General features: G+C 47.9%; 2 protein-coding genes across 2 annotated transcripts in view; both read right to left on the bottom strand.

Annotated features, from left to right (window-relative positions):
• APOBEC2 (apolipoprotein B mRNA editing enzyme catalytic subunit 2) overlaps positions 1 to 5,199 on the bottom strand; it is an 11,933-nt gene extending 6,734 nt beyond the window's left edge. Inside the window, exon 1 of the mRNA XM_003789171.2 lies at positions 4,937 to 5,199. Coding sequence (XP_003789219.1) covers positions 4,937 to 5,067 — 131 coding nt within the window. The 5' untranslated portion in view covers positions 5,068 to 5,199. The remainder of the gene's footprint in view (positions 1 to 4,936) is intronic.
• An 11,313-nt stretch (positions 5,200 to 16,512) lies between these two features.
• On the bottom strand, positions 16,513 to 17,923 carry TSPO2 (translocator protein 2). The gene is made up of 4 exons (XM_003789170.2): positions 17,863 to 17,923; positions 17,514 to 17,706; positions 17,019 to 17,160; positions 16,513 to 16,785 (listed from the first exon to the last, which is right to left on the bottom strand). The coding sequence occupies exons 2-4, from the start codon at positions 17,684 to 17,686 to the stop codon at positions 16,588 to 16,590; spliced, it is 513 nt and encodes a 170-aa protein (XP_003789218.1). The 5' UTR covers positions 17,687 to 17,706; positions 17,863 to 17,923; the 3' UTR covers positions 16,513 to 16,587.
• Positions 17,924 to 20,681: the final 2,758 nt, after the last annotated feature.

Below are 20,681 nucleotides of genomic sequence, written 5' to 3'. Positions count from 1 at the left end.
GAACCTGCCAGCCTCAGTGTATATGTCTGGTGCCTTACTCACTGAGCTATGGGCACTGAGCCCAGTTTCTAGTCTTTCCTCTGGGCTTGCTCAGAGACTGAGCTTGCATGGCTTCTCAGTGGGTTTCTTGGTGTTTTAGAAGGAGCAGAAAGGTCAAATGAGGTTCTTTGGGCTTTCCATAGACTGAAATAGTCAGGGAACTTGACAACATGGCAATCTTGGGTGATTTTATAGACTCAAAAAATAAGTCAGTATTTTTATGCCGACTAGTGGAAAGAAGGAAATAGTGACAGTTAACTTCTTGAACAATCACAAACATTTTTTTCAAGTAGCATGATATGCCTAAGTACCATATTTACTTGTAGCCTCTTTTAATCCCAGCAAATATTTTACTGCTAGTTTGTGTGTGTGTGTTAGAGAATGAGTGTGTTGGAATGGTGGTGAGGAGAGAAATATTAATAATGGTTTACCCTGACCCAATGATTTCTTCAGGCATAGATACCAACAGCCTGATCCCTGTTCCCTCCCTCCAGCTTCTGATAGCACTTCTTTTAGCACCACTTCCTCATACTTCCTGCAGACAAGGCCAGTCATACTTCATCAGCTTAGAATCAGGCTACTAGGTATTGAAATTCTCTTGGGAGGAAAGGGACAATCCAACTATCTAGAAAAAATTGGGAAGATGGTCTACTTGATGGAGGGAGAAGGGATATGAGGTGTAATACATAATTTTCTCAGATTGACATTAAAACATTTACATTTCACAAGCATAAGTCTATACTGTGAAGGGAAGCAACCTGGAGGGCAATAGAAGCTGTTCCGCAGTGAACCATGGAGTGGATCTACTTACAGGTAACTGAATGTAGACTTGTTGGAGCTTTCCCTCACTAGACCTTTAGTGACCTGCTTGAAGGAGGCAGGATTGCTGGTTTTATTGGCCTTCTCCTTTTTCAAACCATTTTCAAAGTGGATGCCAATGAGTGGGCATAGAGTAGTATGGAGCAGAGCAGAGGGTTCTTGCAGCCTGATTTCCTAGAGCTGAGAAGGGACCCCCAGGTTGCAGGGCTGGATGAAATCTTACCCAAGGCTGTCCCTGGGCCTGCCCCTTTTTCCTGAAAGCCATACTCTTTAGCCTGAGCTCTGACCTCTCCACAACCCCCAGGATAGACCAGGGTGGCCAGATCCAGGGGGCTATCTTCCCTTCTTGGTGACATGCTGCCCAACAAGCTTAAGAGTCTAGGATGAGAAAAAGGAGCTACGGCAATTACAGTGATGTCAAAGGTCCCTCTGTGCCTCTCCCTTCTCTGGACCCTGCCTCTTTCTGTGTCCTCATGTGGCCAGAGTAAACTGCTACGGAAGTGGTTGAAAAAAAATCACCCACTCTACCATTTATCTCTGTTCCATAATAATCCCTTTGATAGCAGGTTCTGCTTTCTGCAGAAACATACACAACATCACCAAAAACAAACACACATCAGGGTGCTGCCAGGCAGAACCATAGCAATTCCTCACTGGGATGGACAGATGGGGAGACAGCCAACCACCATGCCCTGGAGCTCCCCTGAAGCCTGCAGGGTTCAGAGGCAGGCACTAGCCAGAACTCATATCTAAGCTTATCCTGAACTGCTCTCTTCAAGAACTTTTCCTCTAGTTCATGTCCTATCCTAACATCTGACCGAAAGCCTAGCATAAAATAGGTGGTTTTTCATTAGTTAATTTATTCAACAAATATATACTAAGTACCTATTAGGAGTTAGGTGCTAGGGATAAAGCACGAAAAAGACAAAGTCCTGTCCCCATGAAGGTTAAAAAGGGGAAAACAGGCAGTAAATGAATAACAGTTCAGTAAATGTTTGTAAAAACATAGAATCTTCTCTGGTTTTTTGGATGCAGTGTGGTGGCTTGGAGTTAGATAGTCCTGGGGTTCACACCCTATTCCATCTATAAGCTTCAGCCAAATGATTTATCCTTCTGAGGTTTAGTTTCCTTATCTGAGTAATCCAGCCTCTCAGATTTTGGACAGCAGTAGACACTCAATTAAAGCTAGTATTGATGGATGGTGCCTTCTCCCGGCCTCAAATTGTATCCTTCAGAGCCCCACCATAACACATTGCTGACCAGTCACAATTTATCCAGTAACATGGAGTTTCTGTGTAAAATTTCTGGTCAACATGTGTTAACATAGCAGCTGATTGGTTTTTCCCACTTTCAATTCCGAGCTGACTCGGAATTGTTGACCAGCAATTTTATGCAGAAACTATCCTTGTTACCAGGTAACTTGTGACCCATCAGCAGTGTGTTAGGCATTACCCTCCTGTACTCTTCCTCTTGCTTTCAGAGGTTTCTCTTTGTCAGTGGTGTGCTGGTAAGTGTTTAACCAGCTCTCTGAAAGAAAGAAAAGAAAAAAGCCCGGATTTCTAACATTCACTGATTTCCACAACATAAATATTCCCACTGTAGAACGTTTAAGCTACCAAGGTGATGTCATTGGATGCCAAGTCAGGAAGAGATGTTGCACAGTCAGCTCTTGGGCCAGTAAGAGCTGGTTTCAGCACACCATGACAGTCTCAGACCTTTTTTCAATACTTTGCACCATGTTATTTTGTTAATGTGCTTAGTTTTGCTTTGTATGATCTGAGTACTCTTATTCAACCAGAATCCCTCTGAGTGGGGTAGGTATATCTCTTCTTCCTACCAAGTACTTCCTCCTAACTGAAGACTGTTTTCCTGAAAACCCACCTGCTCTTCTGCTAGTCTTGGGCTTAAATATAAAGAGCACTATGGATCTATCCCCTGTGGGGTTCCATGCTAGAAAAGAAATAACTTTGCTGATCCCTTTGATTCCAGGAGAGGGAAGGAGAGGAAAGCTGTTGCCTTACCCTGTCCCTGCCCAGACATAGCTGCACCTCTGGGCTATTTTAAGCCATGTGTTTATCCTGAGGGGGCTGGGAGACAGATCTCCACAGCTGTTACTTGTGGCCAGGAAACACACAGGGCTCTGCCTCCCACCTGAACTGCTCGCAGTGTGCCCAGAAAGCTGCCCCACTGTGCCTCTTTTTTGAGCCTTGACTTGTGGGAAGCCTCTGATGCTTGCCATCTTGCACATGGAGATCTGTGGAGCTCTGTTTGGGAAACCTGAGACTCAGGGTGAATACGACCACCAGTGGAAGGACACTTAGCTGGGAGTCAGAAGACCTGCCACTTGCAGAGTCCCAAGCAGCTGAGGGTTGAATGAGCTCATGCACATGAAAATATGCTGTGATTATAAAGCCCTGGGGAAATGTAGGTTACTTCAGAGGCCTTAACCCTTTAGGACCCACTGTCCTGGGACACCCCACACCCCCAACACATGTTCAGCTCAACAAACATAGTCAAATTCTGTTGTTGGCCTACCCTGCCTCTGTGCTGGGGGAGATCACAGTGCTACATGGGGTGGAATGTGTGTGTGTGCATATTTGTGTGACCAAGGATGGCATGTGCCAGCATTCTTACATGTTCGAGAAAGGATCTACTTCCATAAGAGAGCCACTGGAATTGAGGATTCTCCTGGCCTGTTTGCCTGTGTCTATATTAATCTGTGCTCAGCTGCTCCCTTAATCCTAGATGTGAGTGAGATTGGTTGGGTAGACCTGGGCAAAGGGGAAGTTAAGGGGCTACTACTCATCTCAGGAACTAGGACACATTTTCCCTTAAGTTCTCATAGAAATCAGAAAGTACTTGAGCAGGAAGGGACCTTAGGAATCAACTAATATAGTTTCTTCATGTAATAAATGGTAAAAGTGAGGCCAATATGAAAATCACTTGCCAAGCTTAAAATAGCAAGTCCATATTGCCACCCAGGGCTCCTTTTCCCTCTGGAAGGCATCATGCCTCCATTCTTCCTGAAACTTCTCTTACTGTGGCACCCTCTGCCTGTGGGCATTGCTGGAGACTTCATGAAGGAAACCTGGGCCTCAAGGAGGAAACGTGACCCCACATATTCCCTTTTTATTCTTAGCTTAGGAATTTAGCAGGGTTTTTCACTATCAGAAAAGGGAAGGTCGAGGAGAAAGACCACTCGATCTTACTCCTGGAGATACCATAACTTGGCAAGACAGAAGGACCTGTGCAAAGCCCCCTCCTTAGAGCATCTATACCTTTTCTCTGGGCCCCAGCTCCTCAAGGCTGTGGCTCAGGGTGTCGGAACAGCTCTTCTGTCCATAAGCTCCTGGCCTGTGCTATCTGTGCTGTAACTTATCTGTTTCCCTAGGTGTGGCTCTGGACACCTTCTAAGCTCTTAAGGAGACTCAGAAAAGATTCAAAAAGGAAAAAAACTGCTTCTCATTCAGTCTTGGGAAAGGATGGATCTGTCCTGTTTTACAGTTTTCTCCAGAAGGACGCTCTAAAGAAAGGACTAGTCTGAGGCTACAGTGAGCTATGATCACACTACTTGCATTCCAGCCTTAGTAGTGACAGAGCAAGAACCTGTCTCTTGAGAGAAGGGGAGGGGAAGGAGGGCAGGCAAGCTAGAGACATAGGATAGAGGAGAAACCACCACTCTAAGCAGAGGGAAAAGGGAAGGAGTGCTTTGGGGACATATTTATTATAAATGTTCCTGTTTCATCCTCTGTCCTCATCAACTTCCCTGGGACGAAGCCTCTACCTAGACAGGCAGGTGACTGTTCCAATACCAGGAGGCCTGACAGTTTCATTCTCTGGGCTCTTGCCTCCAAGGAGCTCCTCCTCCCTCCCCCTGAGTAGAAAGTCCTAGGTATCACCCCAAGAAGCCCCTAGGAGTTTGCTGCTGAGTCCCTGCAGCTCTGCCATGCCCGCAGGTATACCCTCAGTGCTGCAGCCTTGCGCTCACCCTGACCCTAGGTACCACCCTGGATTTCCACAGCCTGCCGCAGCCTATGCTTTTCTAGGGAAGGGTACGAGGTCCACACTCAAGGCTCACCCTGTGACGATTTCAAAGGGCGGCAGCTCAATCAGCTCCTTCAGCTTCTCAGGGTCATCCAGGTTCTCCAGGTCTTCCCCATTCTGGGAGGCAGGCGCGGCGGCTGCAGTGTCCTCTTCCTTCTGGGCCATGAGGGGCTGTGGCTCCAGAGTCGCTGAGAGGAGAGATGGCAGTTCTGCGCCAGGCCCAGGCGGCAGAGTCCCAAGCAGCTGTCAGCAGCTAAATCTGTCTGGGAATGACGGGAGAGACCTAGCAGGCAGGCTGTGTGTTCTCCCCACCTCTCTACAGGCTTTATAACCAAGGCTTGCTGCCCCTCCCCCGGGTCTTCTCCTTCTATCTTTTTTTAATTGAGTGACGGCGTGTGCTGGGCTGGGGGAATGGAAAATCTAGCCATTAGTATCCCCAATTTATCAGTAGGCAAGGACAGGAAGCTGGCAGGTGGGGATAGCTTGGCCTGCTCTTTCTCCTCCTCCCTCTTCTCTCACCTTACAGTCTATCCTTTATTTCCCACCTAACCATCCTAGCTCCATTGGGAGAGAGTATGGGAGGGGTGCTGGGAGGGAAGCCTGAGATTTAGGAGAGAAGCTCTCTCAGAGTTTTAAGCAGGATGAGAAAACTGTGTTGAAGAGGGTAATTGCAAAGAGACCATTTCCATTGGAGGAACTTTGGTTCAGGAAAGGAGGGTCCTGGCTGAATACAGTAGGTTGTGCCTGTAATTCCAGAACTTTGGGAGGCCAATGTGGGAGAGTCACTTGAGGCAAGGTATTCAATACCAGCTTGAGCAATATAGCAAGACCCTGTCTCTACAAAAATAAAAAATAAAAAACATGCCCACTGTGGTAGTGCATGCCTGTGGTCCCAGCTACTTAGGAAGCTGAGACTGGAGGACTGCTTGAGCCCAGGACTTAGAGGTTACAGACAACTATGGTCACACCTCTGCACTCCAGCCTGGGTAACAGAGTAAAACTCTGTCTTTATAAATGAATGAATGAATGAATAAAAAGAAAGAATAAAGAAAAAGGAAAGAAGGAAGAGAAGAGAAGGGGAAAAAGAAAAAATAAGGAAAGAGAGTCCCAAGGGGAGGTGGCATAAAAACTGACAATTTAGGAAGAAAGTATTTGAGTTGTGACTCAAAGGGAGTAGATGTGGATTTGCCTGTTAGGAACCTGTAATACAAAGTCAGATTGCCTAGGGACCTTCACTACTAACAAAGCTGCCATTTACTAAGCCTTGGACCAGGCAGTGAGTTTAATAGTTTACAGACCTATGCTTTCCACAGCCCTCTGAAGCAGTGTGTATTACCCTCAATGTGTATTTCCCATTTATCACCAGGGAAAACAGTCTCACAGAAGGCAAAAGGGCCTTGTCTAAGGTCATACAGCTCGTAAACGACAGAGCCCAGATTAAAATACAGCCCGTTTTACTCCAGAAGCCAAATATTCAACTTCCATGCTATGCACCCTCATGGTCTTTTATTTATTTAACAAATATTTATTGAGTGTCTACTCTATGCCAGGTTCTATTTCAGGTACTGGGAATATGGCAAAGAACATAGTGAATGAAAATCTCTGCCCTTAGGCTGGGCATAGTAGCTCACGTCTATAATCCTAGCACTCTGGAATGCCAAGGCAGGAGGATCACTTGAGGTCAGGAGTTCAATACCAGCCTGAGCAAGAGTGAGACCCCATCTCTACTAAAAATAGAAAAATTAGTTGGGTCTTGTGGTGGGCACCTGTACAGATGGGCACCTACTGTACTGGGGAGGCTGAGGCAGGAGGATTGCCTGAACCCAACAGTTTGAGGTTGGTGTGAGCTAGGTTGAACTCATAGCACTCTAGCCTGGGTGAAAGAGTAAGACTCTGTTTCAAAGGGCAGCGCCTATGGCTCAAAGAATTAGGGTGCTGGCCCCATGTGCCAGAGGTGGTGGGTTCCAACCCAGCCCTGGCCAAAACCACACACACACACAAAAAGACTCTGCTTCAAAAAAGAAAAGCCCTTCCCTCATAGAGCTTGAAAGAGTTGGATGATGAAAAGATAAAAAAGATAAGTAAAGTATACGCTCCATTTGGTAAGTGCTAGGGAGAGAAGGCAGGGAAGGGGAACAGGAAGTGTCAAGGGGTGGGTTATATTTTTACAGGGTAGCCAGAGGACTTAGAAAGGAGACCTTTGAGAAAATACCTAAAGGAAGCAAGGGCACTAATCATATAGGTATCTGATAGGAAAGTGTTCCAGGGTGGGGTTGACAGCATGTGCAAAGGGCCTGAGATGGGGGCATTCTCGGTGTGTTTGCAGTACTAGCAAGGACTCCTGGGTGGCTGGAGAATTCTAGGAGATGAAGCCAGAGAGATAACAAGCCCTAAGTAGGCTGAGGCTTTGTGATTGTTTTAAGGACCTTGGCTTTTTCTCTGAGTTGGGAAGCCACTGTCTCTGAGTAGATGAAACACATGGTCTGACTTATGTTTTTACAAGAGCACCTGGGGCAAAGCAGAAGCAGGAGACCTGAAGGGAGTCTTTGGAAGCTAGAGAAAGATGACTGGGGCCCCTAGAAAAGCTGTAGGGCCAGAACAGTGGCAGAGAATCACTGGATGATTTTTGCAGCTCACACAATGAGTACTCATCAAGGGTTACAAGTCTTCATGTTTGAGGCAGTGCAAACACTCTAGGACACTTTCAGACAAATGGAAAGAAGGGGTCAGGGTTGAAAATGAGGAACCTAAGGACATTGGGGAACAAATGGGGTTGGATGGTGGGGACAAGAAGGTAGGGTCCCCTTTCGAAGGTCTCACTAGAGGAGTCAGGATGGTTTGGAGAATTTAGGGCTTCCTCCTCCAGAGAGTCTGAGCAGTAGAAGGCTCTGTTTACAATACACAGCAGTTTGGTTTGCCTGGATGATCATGGTTTTTCCCTGTTGTCCAGGAATAATTATTACTAGCAGATCTTTCACGCCCAAAAGTGTCCCCATGTGGAGAACCAATTATATGATCATCTTATCTATTAGATTTATTACTAAAAGCATTTCTGTCTAGAAATTATTGTTTTATTTATTTATTTTTTGCAGTTTTTGGCTGGGGCTGGGTTTGAACCCACCACCTCTGGCATATGGGATCAGCGCCCTACTCCTTTGAGCCACAGGCGCTGCCCCTAGAAATTATTTTTTCAGACATTTCTTCCTGGGGAATAAAACACAGGGGAGAGGTAATACTGTCTGTGTAACAAAAAAGCAATGATAGCTAGTAGCTGATAGAATATTATCATCACACAAACATACAACATTTCAATGCAAAGAGTTTATGTCATTCTCTTATTTAATCAACATTTATCAGATATTTTTATGTGCTGGGTGCAATAGTAAATACCGAGACTATAGAGATTAATAAAGTACTGCCTCACCAAGAGCTCACAGTCTTTATCACGTTTAGGGCGTTAATCAGACACTCAAGCCTACATTCTCATTTAGTCTTCACACCAGTTCCATATGGGTGTGAATTACTGGCCTCCTTTTGCAAGTTAGGGATCTAAGGCTTAGAAAGATGAAGTGAATTATATAAGATCACAGGAGTTCAGATCTTCTGAGCCTCTGTTCAGTCTTATTTTCAGGGTTGAACCTACATACCTCTGATTAAACCTCTCTGGTGCACAATAAACAAGTATTCCTCTCCCTCTTCCTAAGACCAGCTAGCAAGGGTCTTCAAACTTTTTAAACAGGGGGCCAGTTCACTATCCCTCAGACTATTGGAAGGCCGGACTCCCGGGAAAGTTGGCTACTAAGCAGGACAGGCAGCGGCAGCAAAAACACCTGGCAGGCCAAATAAATGTCCTAGGTGGGCTGCAAGTGGGGACGCCTGAGCTACAGTGATGTACTTGGATCAAATGAAGAAGTGTCGATTGCCTTGGGGAGAAGAGTGAGAAGGATGGATCCTTGCACATTGAGAAAGCCTTCCTCCTAAGGACAAGTTCTTATATTTTGGCTTTCATGTATAGCCCTGGAGGCAAAAAAACATTCCATGTTCATATCCCCATCTCAGTGCCTGATTCACTGTGTGATCTTGGCCAAATCACTTAACATCTCTGGGCCTCACTTTCCCCATCTGTGACACAGGGTGTGCATTGGTCTCTATTCCCAGATGGCCAAAGAAATGAAAATGAGGGAGCAGACTGGGCCTGTGAAGACCACAGAGTACCGGTGAGGTGAACGGTATGGTGAGAATTTCCTGCCTCTCACAAAGAGTGGAGTTCTGAATAGATGGTATACGGAGGTCCCAGCCTGGCCCTTCCTGAAGAGGTGACCTCGTGCTCCTAACACACTCATAGACAGTTTTCCCTTTGACCTTTGGGAGAAAGTCCTGGGCCCACCACCAGACTGATGACTGACAGCTTCCTTTTTTCATTGCTCCTTCTGAGCCTTCCCCAAGCCTGCCATCCCCGGAGGCCCTCTGGCCTGCTCTGGCTATTTATGGCACCTCCTGGAATTCCTGGCTGGTCCCTGCTCTCCTTTCCAAGTCAGACCAGCTTCCCCTGCTGGCCCCAGAGTACAGCAGCTAATCTGGGAGGTCAGGTGCCAGAAGCCTGACTCCTCCCCCTGCAGCTGCCTCTAAACTCTTTTTAGCGCCAGCATACTCCATCCCTCCCACCCCAATTATAGGCCCCTCCTGCACAGGAGGAAAATGGGCAGCAAGGTATTTTGTTGCGGGTTGCACAAGGAGCCAGTGGGGTGCTAGGTTTTGAACCCAGATATGTCACCCTCAAGTTCCATGCTTTTGCAGGTATGTTCTGCTGCCTGGAATTCAGTAACAAGGAGAGCTGACATTAACACAGCCTCTGCTGCCAGCTTGACATTGCCCTAAGCATGTCATATAAATTAATTTATTTATTCCTCATAAGGATTTTGGAACAGGAACTATTATTCTCATTTTATAGGTTAGGAAATCAGGACCAGAGAGGTTAAGTGTCTTGCCCAAAGTGATGCAGCTAGTAGGATAGAGCCATTTGCTTCCAGAGTCATCCTCGTATGCCCTTCACCATTCAGTTCCGGCTGCTGCCAGGACCCCTGAGGCCAGGCGGTGGGGAAGGAGGGGAAAGACAGTGTGTGGTCCACCAGAGGGGTGTGTGTTGGAGCACAAGCATAGATACACCAGGCAGCTGGTGAGTGGGGATGGAAACTGAAAACAGCATTCTTCCAGGCTGTCTCTGTAGTCCCTGCCCTCTCGGGGTGGCAGTGGCTGAAACGAGCTCAGTTAGGCCTAGGATACACCTGCCTCTCCCTGCCACATTTCCCATCATCACTTCAGAAAACATTCTGAGATTCTAGGAGGTGGCTGAGGAGAAAAGGACAGGGTCAGGCACTGTTGTTCCTTGGGTGTTGGTGGCATGTGGAGCCTCGCTCACTGGGAAGGGAGCAGAGAGGCCAGGAGAGAGTGGTGGAAAATAGAAGCCTCACCAGAGGAAAGTTTAAATTCTCACTCTGTGAAAGAAGATACCTCACGTTGATGGAGTAGGTGCTTTATGTGCAGGGACAGCTGGACCCCAACAGCACGTTGCCTGAGAGACCCAGCCCAGGCGCGCCTGGCCCTCTGGTCACTACTGAGACAAGGTACACAAACAACAGGCCTTGGGCACCAGACATCCCGCTGGCAGGCCGGAGCCTGCCGTCTCTGGCAACCATTCTGTTGACATAAACATGGGGTGTCCAGGGCTTCGAGCGGCCTTGGCTGGTGAAAGGGGGAAGGGGCAAGGGTCTCTCAGAGTCTGAGGCTGGAATCTCAGGGCAGGCCAGGGGTTTTCAGCCGTCTGTACAGGACACAATGCCTGCCTTGCCCTGCAGGACACACTGGGCAAAATAGTACCACCCAGGACTTTAGTCCTGGTCACTATGGTCCTCCATTCCAGTGGCCACTCCTGGCACCACCCAGCTCCTCTGGCGCTGCCTGACTCCTGCGGCTGGCACTCTCAGTCTTTGTGGAATTTAATCTGATAAGAATCATGCACATTATAGTGACTAATAGTATTCCTCTCTGAAGGGGTGTTTGTAAGGCCAAAGAACCTACTGAGAGGAAGCAATAAATTACAACTTTTGAGGGGAGAATTTCAGCCCTTAAATGAGAAAAGTATTGGGGCAGGTGCAGGTGGAAGAAATAGTAGAGAAAGGTTTCTGATGCTTCCCTGAAAGGATAATTTCTGTGTGGGCCAGAGAACCTTGCAGAGGGATGGTGAGGCCTCGGATGGACACTGTAGAGGCTCTGGGTACCCAGGGTGGCTTCTCCTGGCTTCTATACTATAAGAGGGGGCTAAGAGTCTGAAGGGCCTTGGAAACAAGAGGGAAGAAAGAGTCTGGGATGGAGGGAAATGTTTTGGTGGGCAATACCTGGGCTTTAAAAGGGGAAGGTCAAAGTCTGAGGGAGTCCCCAACAAAGTTGGGCTTTGGACTGAGTAACTTATGAGCTAATGAGGATCAGCAGTATAATCCTTAAAACAAAAGGGTTTGTGCTTGTTTTCTGTAATTTCAGGAAAGGGAAACTCTGGGAAGATTCTGAAACTGGGCTTAGGAAATGGAGTGGATGGTGGCCACCCACAAAGGAAGCAAAGAGACTTTGGAGCTCTGGCTCCAGCCTGACAATACTCAGGTCTCTAGGTCTCCCCTCTGCATCAGCTCTACCTGCCTGTGGGTAGGAGGGGCCGAAGATGCTCAGCAAAACACGTTGTGCACTCTGCTCCCTTCCTTCCCTTCCCAGGCAGCTGGCTAAACTTTGTCCTCTGGACATACACATACCAGTCTCCCACCTCACCTTGCCCCTCTCTGCTTCCATTCTGCAGAAATTGGCAATGTGAGGAAGAGAGAAGGTGCAGGGGAGGGAAGAAGGGGCTAGGATACAATAGAATGGGACACACTACCCCCTAGGTTTGCTCTTTTCCTTCTCTCTCACCAGCCACTGGATGGTAGATCTGCTCTGGTCTGTGAAGAGTCTGTGAGTGAATCAAATTCAGACGCCGAGTACCCCCTTAGAGGCACATGGAAAGATACCACCTCAGCACAAAAAAGCATACACACATGATTTGGATAGTGGAATCCTAGAATTCATCTCTACCTGTACTTAGGTACAACTCTGGGTAACAAAAGGAGGAGCTGAAGGTGGGCTGTGCCCCAGGCCAGGCCCAGAACTGGGAAATGGGGTAGGGGAAAGACAAGTGGCTCAGGCAGGTTGGGAGATATGGGGCTCAGAGTTTCCCCTTGCCCAGGAACCAAGGAGCTTGTGCAAAGGAGGTTTTAAGGACAACTTTAGGATCAGAAGGTACAAATTTGAGTTTGGGACTGCTCCCTTTCAAGCTGAGATTCTGATCAAGGCCAAAAAACTCTTTAGTTTGGCTCATATCATATCAGGCAGTCATACCAGCCAAATTAAGCTTTCTTCTTAGCCAAGTTCTAAGGTAAAGGCACCTAGTGGCTTTAGCTTTACAGGGCGGTTGAAGTCAGACCATAGGAATGATACACCTTTTTGGAGGTTCTGTTCTTCTAGATTTAGCTGGTAACATGAATAAATTGGTAGCAAATACAAGGTTGATTTTATTTATTTATGTGGATAAATAAAAAGATAAAAAGATATTTTTATTAAAACCCTGTCCTTTCCCTCTTTCAAATTTTCCTTTAACACAAACTGCAAATTATATGCTCCAAAACGAAGAAGAACCAACGTGTATTATAGAAAATGGAGATTTTGGCTTACACCAACTAGTCTCTATAAGGTTTCATTCTACATTCAAACAATTTATAAGCCCCTAAAACGATCACTGGTGCTCCATTCTAGCCCTATAAGTGCCCCTTCCCACCCATATAGAGCTTGACCTTGTACTAATTTCCCATAGAGTGGAATACAGGACAAACAGGCTCCAGGAAGAGCTGGAAAAGTCAGAGGACCAACTAGGACAAGGCAACTTCCCTGCCTGCAGCTGAAAGGGCAGGCAGCAACTGGAGAGCTTAGGTAAGTCACCTCTTGGCCAGCGGACTCCGAAAGAGTAAAACAAACAGGGGCCAGGGGTGAACGGGAGGTGTGGGTGTAGGGTGGGAAGGAGAGTGGATTCGCTTCATAACCTGCCTCCACACCCTCTGGTCTCAGCCTCATTCCACCATTCCCACTACAGATTAATCTGAGTTCTCTTCCCCAAAGGGGTATCAAATTGGGCGGGAACTACCATGAACTCTGACCTGGTGCCTCTGGGAAGGGTTTAGGACTTGGAGAGAGGACTGGGGTGAGGTGGGGGTGAGGCAGCTGCCCGCTTTCACCCCCCAAAAGCCGCTAAACACTGCTTCCTATCCTCTCCCTAAGCTGCTCTTCTGAGGTGTACCTCCCCCCAGAACCGTATGAACCCTCCAGCCGCCAGTCACCTTAGGGCTTCCCTCTAGTCTCCCCTAGGGACTTCCTCCTCCGCTCAGTTAGGCCCAGTGATGCAGGACAAAGTGGCGCCACAACCTGCCGCCTTAAACCTGGAGTGTTGATGCTGCTGCTGCCAGAGGAACCAGCTTGATGGAAGGGCCGGACACCTACTGGGGAGACACTGAAGACTTGCTGTCTCCTCCCAAGGACTTCTGACTGGTCAATTTCATGGATGACCCTTGCTGTCTTGTCCACCTACACTTCTGACTGGTGAATTTCATGTAAGTTTCCAAGGCCTGAGAGTTCACTGGACAACTGGCTGTAACTGAGAAGACCCACCACCTAAAAGTCAACATTGAGTTCTGGGCAAAACAACCTCCTGCCACTATATAACCCCCTGAGCAGAGAGCCCAAGGACAGTCCTCAAAGAGGGAGCAGGAGAGGTTGTTCCCATCCTGGGTTCTCTCTGTCAGGAGGTTTGATTTTTTGTAGTTGTTGTAATTTTTGTTTCTTTGAATAAATCCTGACTTACCACTGATCCTGTGGTCCCTCTACGAGACCAAGAAACTCCGATATCACCAGAACCCGGGGGCTCAGCTTGCCAACCCCACCAGGCAGGCAGACCATGAGGCACCACTTTGGCCCATTCCTGCCACCGTTGCTGTTGCCTAGGGGGGATGATCACAAGGTTGATTTTAAATTGCACATGAACTTTATGGCCTTCCTGTGTTATAATGCCTGTATGAGGTGATGATAATGATAACAAATTCTTCTGGTGTGCTCCTTTGTCACACACTGATAGAGGAGCTAGGATAAGAATCCATGTAGTGTGGCTCCCCAAGCCCATCCTCTATCAGTTAGTTATTATAGGTAAAAGTAAATTGTACCGATTTACGAGTTCATAAAGGACAGCCTCAATATCTAAGCTGGTTTGACTCCAGGACCAGAACTGCAGCCATTGCACCTCATTGCCTTCATTCCCTACAGTGATCTGATTCACTGTCTAGAGCAGGGCTGAAGTCTACCTCAACCCGGAGGTCACTGGGATGCACTGTGAGAAGGAGCCCTACATCAGCCATTCTCAATCTGGCTGCACATTAGAACCAGGAGAAGTTTCGAAAACTATTGAAACCCTTCTTTTTCAGTTGGTACAGAGTAGGGGTGATAGCAGGATATTTTTTTAAGTATGACAGTGTGTTCATTTATTTATTCAATAAATCAACAAAATGTATGAGTACCTACTCTGAACCCTGTTCTGCCCTGTGGCTGGAGATACAAAGGTTAGTAGGACACTATGTGTGCTCTCCTGGGGTGCAGGTGACCTGCTGGGCTGGCAGGTCATGCCCTTAGTGGAGGAGGGGAGGCTGCAAATTCCCTCTCCTGAGATAAGCTCTAGAAAGAGCCAGTCCCCTTCTCAAATGATGCTGCCCTCCTGGCTTTGCACCAGAGAGGACAGAGTTTGTTTCCGTTCTGAAACTCAATTTGCAGAAACACAAATTGTCAAAGCTAAAAGGCCCCTGGGAAATAATCTGTGTGCAGAGCACCCAAACTTTAGTGAGCAGCTGACAAAGTGCTGTGGAGCTTTAAAGAAATCTAAAGATGCCAGGAGCCGGCTTCAAACGTTCTGATTCATAGTATGAGGGCTGAGGAATGTGCATTTAAAAAAAAAAACAAAACGCCACTCAGCGGTGGATCTCAGCCTTGGCTGCACCTGAGGAGGTCCTGGGGCAGTTGTAAAATATTGCTGCTCAAGCCTTATCCCTAGAGTGATTGGTAATTTTCAGTTTGCCATGATTTTCCCCCCTCCCCATGCAGTAGGTGGAGATCCCTTGCTGCAAGGGATTTGGGCCTCCAGCTGGCCATATTTAGGATTTGGAGAGGCATCCCCAGGGACAATCAGTCTTTGCCACCATCAGGACTTTGAAACAAGAACAGAAGAAAATAAGATGAGAGAAAAGATAAAAATTTAAAAGTCACTTGGAAGACTTAGACAAAGAAGCAACAGAGAAGGCTGGATAAGAAGCTCCTTTGAATTCGCTGGTCAGCATCCTGAGATTTTACATCCTTTTCCCCCAGTGTTTTTACTTATTGTAATAGTAATTAATTGGTGTAAACAATTAAAAGCCTAAGAGTACATGAAAACAAACAAAAAAAATCAGCAAGGTGTGGTAGCTCATGCCAGTAATTCTAGCACTTTGGGAGGCTGAGGTGGGTGAATTGCTTGAGCTCAGGAGTTCAAGACCAGCCTGAGTAAGAGTGAGACCCCGTTTCTACTAAAATCAGAAAAACTAGCAGGGTGTGGTGGTGCACACTTGTAATCTCAGCTACTTGGGAGGCTGAGGCAAGATGATCACTTGAGCCCAAGAGTTTAAGGTTGCTGTGAGCAATGATACCATGGCACTCTATCCAGGGTGACAGAGTGAGACTGTCTCAAAAAGAAAAAAAGAAAACCAAAGACGCTCTATGATCTTACTAGAGATAATCACACAAGGTCTTAGCATGACTGACATATAACATGGTTATATTATATATATATATATTTTTTTTTGTTTGTTTGTTTGTTTGAGACAGAGTTTCACTTTGTCACCCTTGGTAGAGTGCTGTGGCATCCCAGCTCACAGCAACCTCCAGCTCTTGGCTTAGGCAATTCTCTTGCCTCAGCCTCCCGAGTAGCTGGGACCACAGGTGCCTGCCACAAAGCCTGGTTATTTTTTTGTTGTTGCAGTTTGGCTGGGGTTGGATTTGAACCCGCCACCCTCGGTATATGGGGTGCCACAGGTGCAGCCCCCATGTTATATGTTATTGCTATGTATTCTATAATAAATCTGATAAAAAATAATATATAACCTTAACATGTATAAATTAGTATCCTTTTTTACTTTACTTTCCTGTTTTGACTTTATGTTACTTTTCAGGGAGATTTTTTCTTACAGGTCATTAAAATTGTATTGCTAAATCTTTAGGCTGGCTTGGGAGGGCAGACGGGTGGAGTGGAGCCAGTGCATCCCACATGCTCCTTTGCAAGTTCATTCTCATGTGCACGCTCACACACAGGTACAGAAGCTTCTGTTCCCACTCTGCACCCTAAGCATCATACACTCAAACATACATTTCACATCATACCCTCAAAGTTATAGGATTTTATTATTTAAGTGCACCCCAATCCCATTTCTCTGAATTCTAAGGGAAAATGGTACAAGGAGAGCGAGTCCCAGCCCCACAGCCCTGCCTACAGACTCTTCTCCCCACCCTGGCTGTCCCCCTCCTCTCCTATGCCCTGGGGCCTCAGGCACTCTTCTCTGTGGGATGAGGCCGGTGCTCTGGATAGAGACTGTCCCTCCACAGGTGGTAGGTGATGGCAATGGTCACGGTGAGCCAGGCCAGGTAGGGCAGCAGTAGCAGGGCAGCCAGCTTGTTGATGGGGTTCCAGGTCAGTGCTGTGCTCACCACCAGCCCGTACAACAGCAGCAGATGCAGCAGGGCCTGGGCAGAGGGGCAGGTTTACAGTAGGCTGCCCTGGGTACTGGCCTCTCCTCCTTTCTGCAGCACCCGGCACAATAATGAGCTAAGTCCCTGGGGCTCTGTGCACACAGTGGGAGCTCAGAGAAGTCTGCCCACCTGTTACTTGCCTGCACCTGATTGATCTACTGAATTATGCTTCTGGGGTATGGTGGTTTCACCTGCACTACATCAACTACTGAGCCCCCATGCCTTACCAGACCAGAGTTGTGGGCTGTGAAAAAGAGAATCAGGACCGTCCAGCTGATGGTGAGCTGTACAGCATAGAGGCCGAGAGGCAGGGCCAGGGGCCACCCAAAGCCCCCTCCCAAGTCATTCCACACCAGGTAGGAGGCATAGCTGTAGAGAGATGGTGGCAGAAACACTCAGCAGGCAGGCGGTCCATGGCACAAAGAAGAGGCCCTCTGGCATGAGGGCTCCCGTTTACCCTTGTGGACTCAAATGTGGGCAAGTGGGCCTACGCATCATTTGAGGGCCAGGGAAAGGGGTATACTGGGGTGGGGTGGGGCAGGGGGAGATTTGGAGAGGGTAGAAGAAGGACTAGCAGGAATCCTAGGCAGGCACGGAGGATCTCTGTGGGGCTCACTATAAGAGGCACAAATGGAGGCCAGTATATGGCAGCAGCTTGGACATAGGAGTCTTGTTCCCACCTTGGTGAGTACCAGGGCCGTATGTGAGAAACGAGTGCTCACCCCATAACAGAGTAGACAGTTGTCCATATAACCAATAAGACTTTGTGGGGCGGGCACCAGGACAGCATCCTCAGGCCCTCACACCAACTGGACCTGTGATTATGAGTGAACAGCCAGACCAGGATGGGCCCCAGATGGGGAAGGATCACAAAGATGGCCCCTTCAAGCCTCATTCACCTTGAGGAGGCAAAATCTGGGGAGACAGAGAACATGCTAATGATGAACATTCCCTCGGTATTTTCCCCATGTCTCCTTGTCTGTCTCCACTGCCCAAGCTGATGCTATGCCCTGGCTAAGGTCCTGCCCCCTCCCGGGGCCCATCATCCAGTCTTCCTCTGAGCCACACTGCCTTGCCCACCTTCTGGCTTCCATGCACTTATTTTCTCCATACCACTCATTTGGCACTTGGAGGATATGTCCAGCATTGGTAACTGCTTCTCAGTAGATGTTCTCCTCTGCATGTATCTGACTCCTGGAGGTCAAACCCAGGTGTGACCACCTCTTTTACCTCTCAAGTGGGCCACACCTGGCCAAGTACAGAGCGGGCCCTCCATGAAGACAGTGTCTTACCTAAGCTGCCAGTAACCAACTGGGAAGGACCATGTTCTAAAGGCAGAAGCCAGAGTTACCTGGGGCTCTTTTCTAGTCACAAACGGGCCAGCCCATCTCCCTCACACTTATCTCACAATACCAGACTGGAGCATTCAAAGGACCCTCCCAGGCTGATCTGCCCAAGTTCAAACTCAGCCTACCAACACTGGAAGCCTTCTCTGAAGCCTTGCTTTGCTTCTGCCTCTGCTGCCTTAGGGGATGAGGCGACCCCTACACCTCTCCATTTCTAGCGGGTTAGGTTGGAAACACAAATGGCCGATTTCTTGTGGCCTGATTTCTCAAGGAAACGACTACCTGATTTTAGATTTAGACGTGGTTGTGCTCATTTGCATGAGACTATATAGACTCCTGCACCCAAGGCCCCTGCCCAATATTCTTCTGATTTGCTCATGATAGTTCAGCCTCCCCCACACGATGGATAGGACTTGAAGGGGGGATGAATCTGATTATTTTTAGTGTTCTGGACTGATTGCCTAATCCATCTTTTTCTGTCAAGGATCAGGATCACTTGTCCTGGAGGCTCCTGGGACAGGGCCGACCAGCATACCTGCCTGTGTATATTTCCAGTGTCTTTCCCTGTTCCTCTCTGTTCATTTGCTCACCTTCTGCCTACCTACCTGTTTTTCTGTTTCTGTCCTGTGTTGGAGGGCCTCCTTCTCCACCCCTCTGCACTCCATCCTCTCTTTTCCTGTTGTCAGCCATTCCCAGTACCTCCTGTCCCCTATCCTGTTCTCCCCTTACCTTAGACAGCACACCTCCCAGGCTGTTGCCTGATGGTACATGATGTGTGGACACACACGTGTGTGACAGGAGAGGTGTGGTGGGAGAAGGGTGGAGCTGGGCTGCCAGCTGGTCTGCCTTTCTCAGATAGTGACAAGGGTATTGACACTGGCTTGCATGTCCCCAAAAAGTTCCTTTCAGCAGGGGTCTCTTTAGTCTGCCAGGCCCTGGGTGCCTGCCCTCTGGAGAGTGCCACTTGATGGAATATTTGAAGGGTTATGCTGAGGATCTGACACTGTGAGACTGGGGCATCCAATGACATATCAGGCCCAGGCTACAATGCTAATGATGCCTGTGATCCCAGCATACTGTGAACTAGCTCTGTGTCCATGAGTAGGGATCCTCAGATTTCTCCAGAAATCTGGGGTTGTCCCCCAAGTGAGGCCAGCACCAGCTTTCAAGTAAGTTCATGATCTACGAACATAGCCCCTGGTTATAGCTTCCTGGTTGGCATGACCCTTCCTGGCTTGGAACTCTAGCTTGATAGATCTTTCACAAACCTCTAGGACTTTGTGACTCAGAGGGGAAGGCTGACAAGTGGAGGTGGGTGGGGAATCAGGCAGGAGTAGCCTGGTGCTTCCCAGCAGAGAGTCCCGCCTCCCAGCTGCCCTAGAGATGGGCAGGGGAGAGTGTCCCCAACTGTTGGCAAAGTCCAACCTCCTGTGTGACTCAGAGCTTTGTCTAACAAAGACAAATACTCCCTTCATTCCCTACTGAAGTTCTGAGCACCCCTTCTTTGTTGATCTTTTAGGCATGAGATGATCTTTCCATGTGGCCTGTTCTCTGCTGGTTGCTTTGCTACATCTCAGCACTTGGGCTGGGCTGGGCTCCTCTGAGAGGTTTATTCACCCTCTCACCTCCACCAGGGAAGGAAGCAGAGTGGAGGGGGTTGCAGTTGGGGACAAAAGTTGAGAGAATCATTAACTGAGATGAAAGACTAAGTTACTTATTTTCTATTAGAGATGATAACTGGGGAGACTGGGGGAGTTCACCAAAGTTCCTCCACTCCAGGAGGCCGCACCATACTGATAACAGTTGCCATTTATCTAGTACCTATTCTGTGGTGGGCACTTTACATTTATTAGCTCAGTAATAGCAATCAGTGTCCCCCATAAGGTGATATTTTTTTATCTGCATTTGACAGACAAGCGAATTAAGGCCCAGAGGGACTAAATACCTCGTCCCAGACTACACAGACAACATGTGACTCACCTGAGTTCCGTGCTGGTGGTATAGATCCAAAATGCATCTTCTTCCTTCTCAGCTGGTTCATTCCTCCATTCAAGAAAGAAGTCTTTATTGAACACTACTATGTATCAGGCTGAACCAGGAGCTTTGGAGACAGCAGAAAAACAGATGGAAAAAAAATCCCTCTCCATAGGGAGCTTTCCTTCCAATGGTGCCATGTTTCTCTCCTAGGCAGAGTTTCTAGGAACTCGGAGAGTATATAGCTCCCAAGTTTAGCTCTTCCCCAAAGGGAAGTACCCTTACCAATTCTGAGAGTGGGAGTGGAAAGATATAGAGTGGGGATCAGATATGGGCACATGGCAAAGGCACCAGAAACATGTGAGTTGGTAACCTCTCAGGGCCTCAGTGGGCTTTTTTGTGCAGGAGGAAGGTGGAACTAGATACCGGGACCAGCTGCATTGGCATCACTGGGGAGTTTCTTAGAGCTGCAGAATCTCAGTCCCTACCCAGACCAACAGAACCACAGCCTGCATTTTTTTTTGGAGACAGAGCCTCAAGCTATCCCCCTGGGTAGAGTGCTGTGGCATC

Source organism: Otolemur garnettii, unplaced genomic scaffold, assembly GCF_000181295.1.
Source record: "Otolemur garnettii isolate 467f Iridium unplaced genomic scaffold, OtoGar3 scaffold00031, whole genome shotgun sequence".
In the NCBI taxonomy this organism is placed as follows: Eukaryota; Metazoa; Chordata; class Mammalia; order Primates; family Galagidae; genus Otolemur; species Otolemur garnettii.
The sequence above is the reverse complement of the archived record's forward strand: the minus strand, read 5'-3'. Positions and strand labels throughout refer to the sequence as shown.

Excerpts from the sequence above, each read along its gene's own strand:
- TSPO2 (XM_003789170.2), bottom strand. The coding sequence starts at position 17,686 with ATGAGGCTTGAAGGGGCCATCTTTGTGATCCTTCCCCATCTGGGGCCC. Across the intron at positions 17,161-17,513 it reads ACTGTCTACTCTGTTATGGG|CTATGCCTCCTACCTGGTGT; the intron begins GTGAGCACTCGT and ends ATCTCTCTACAG. Across the intron at positions 16,786-17,018 it reads CAGCCCACAACTCTGGTCTG|GCCCTGCTGCATCTGCTGCT; the intron begins GTAAGGCATGGG and ends CCCTCTGCCCAG.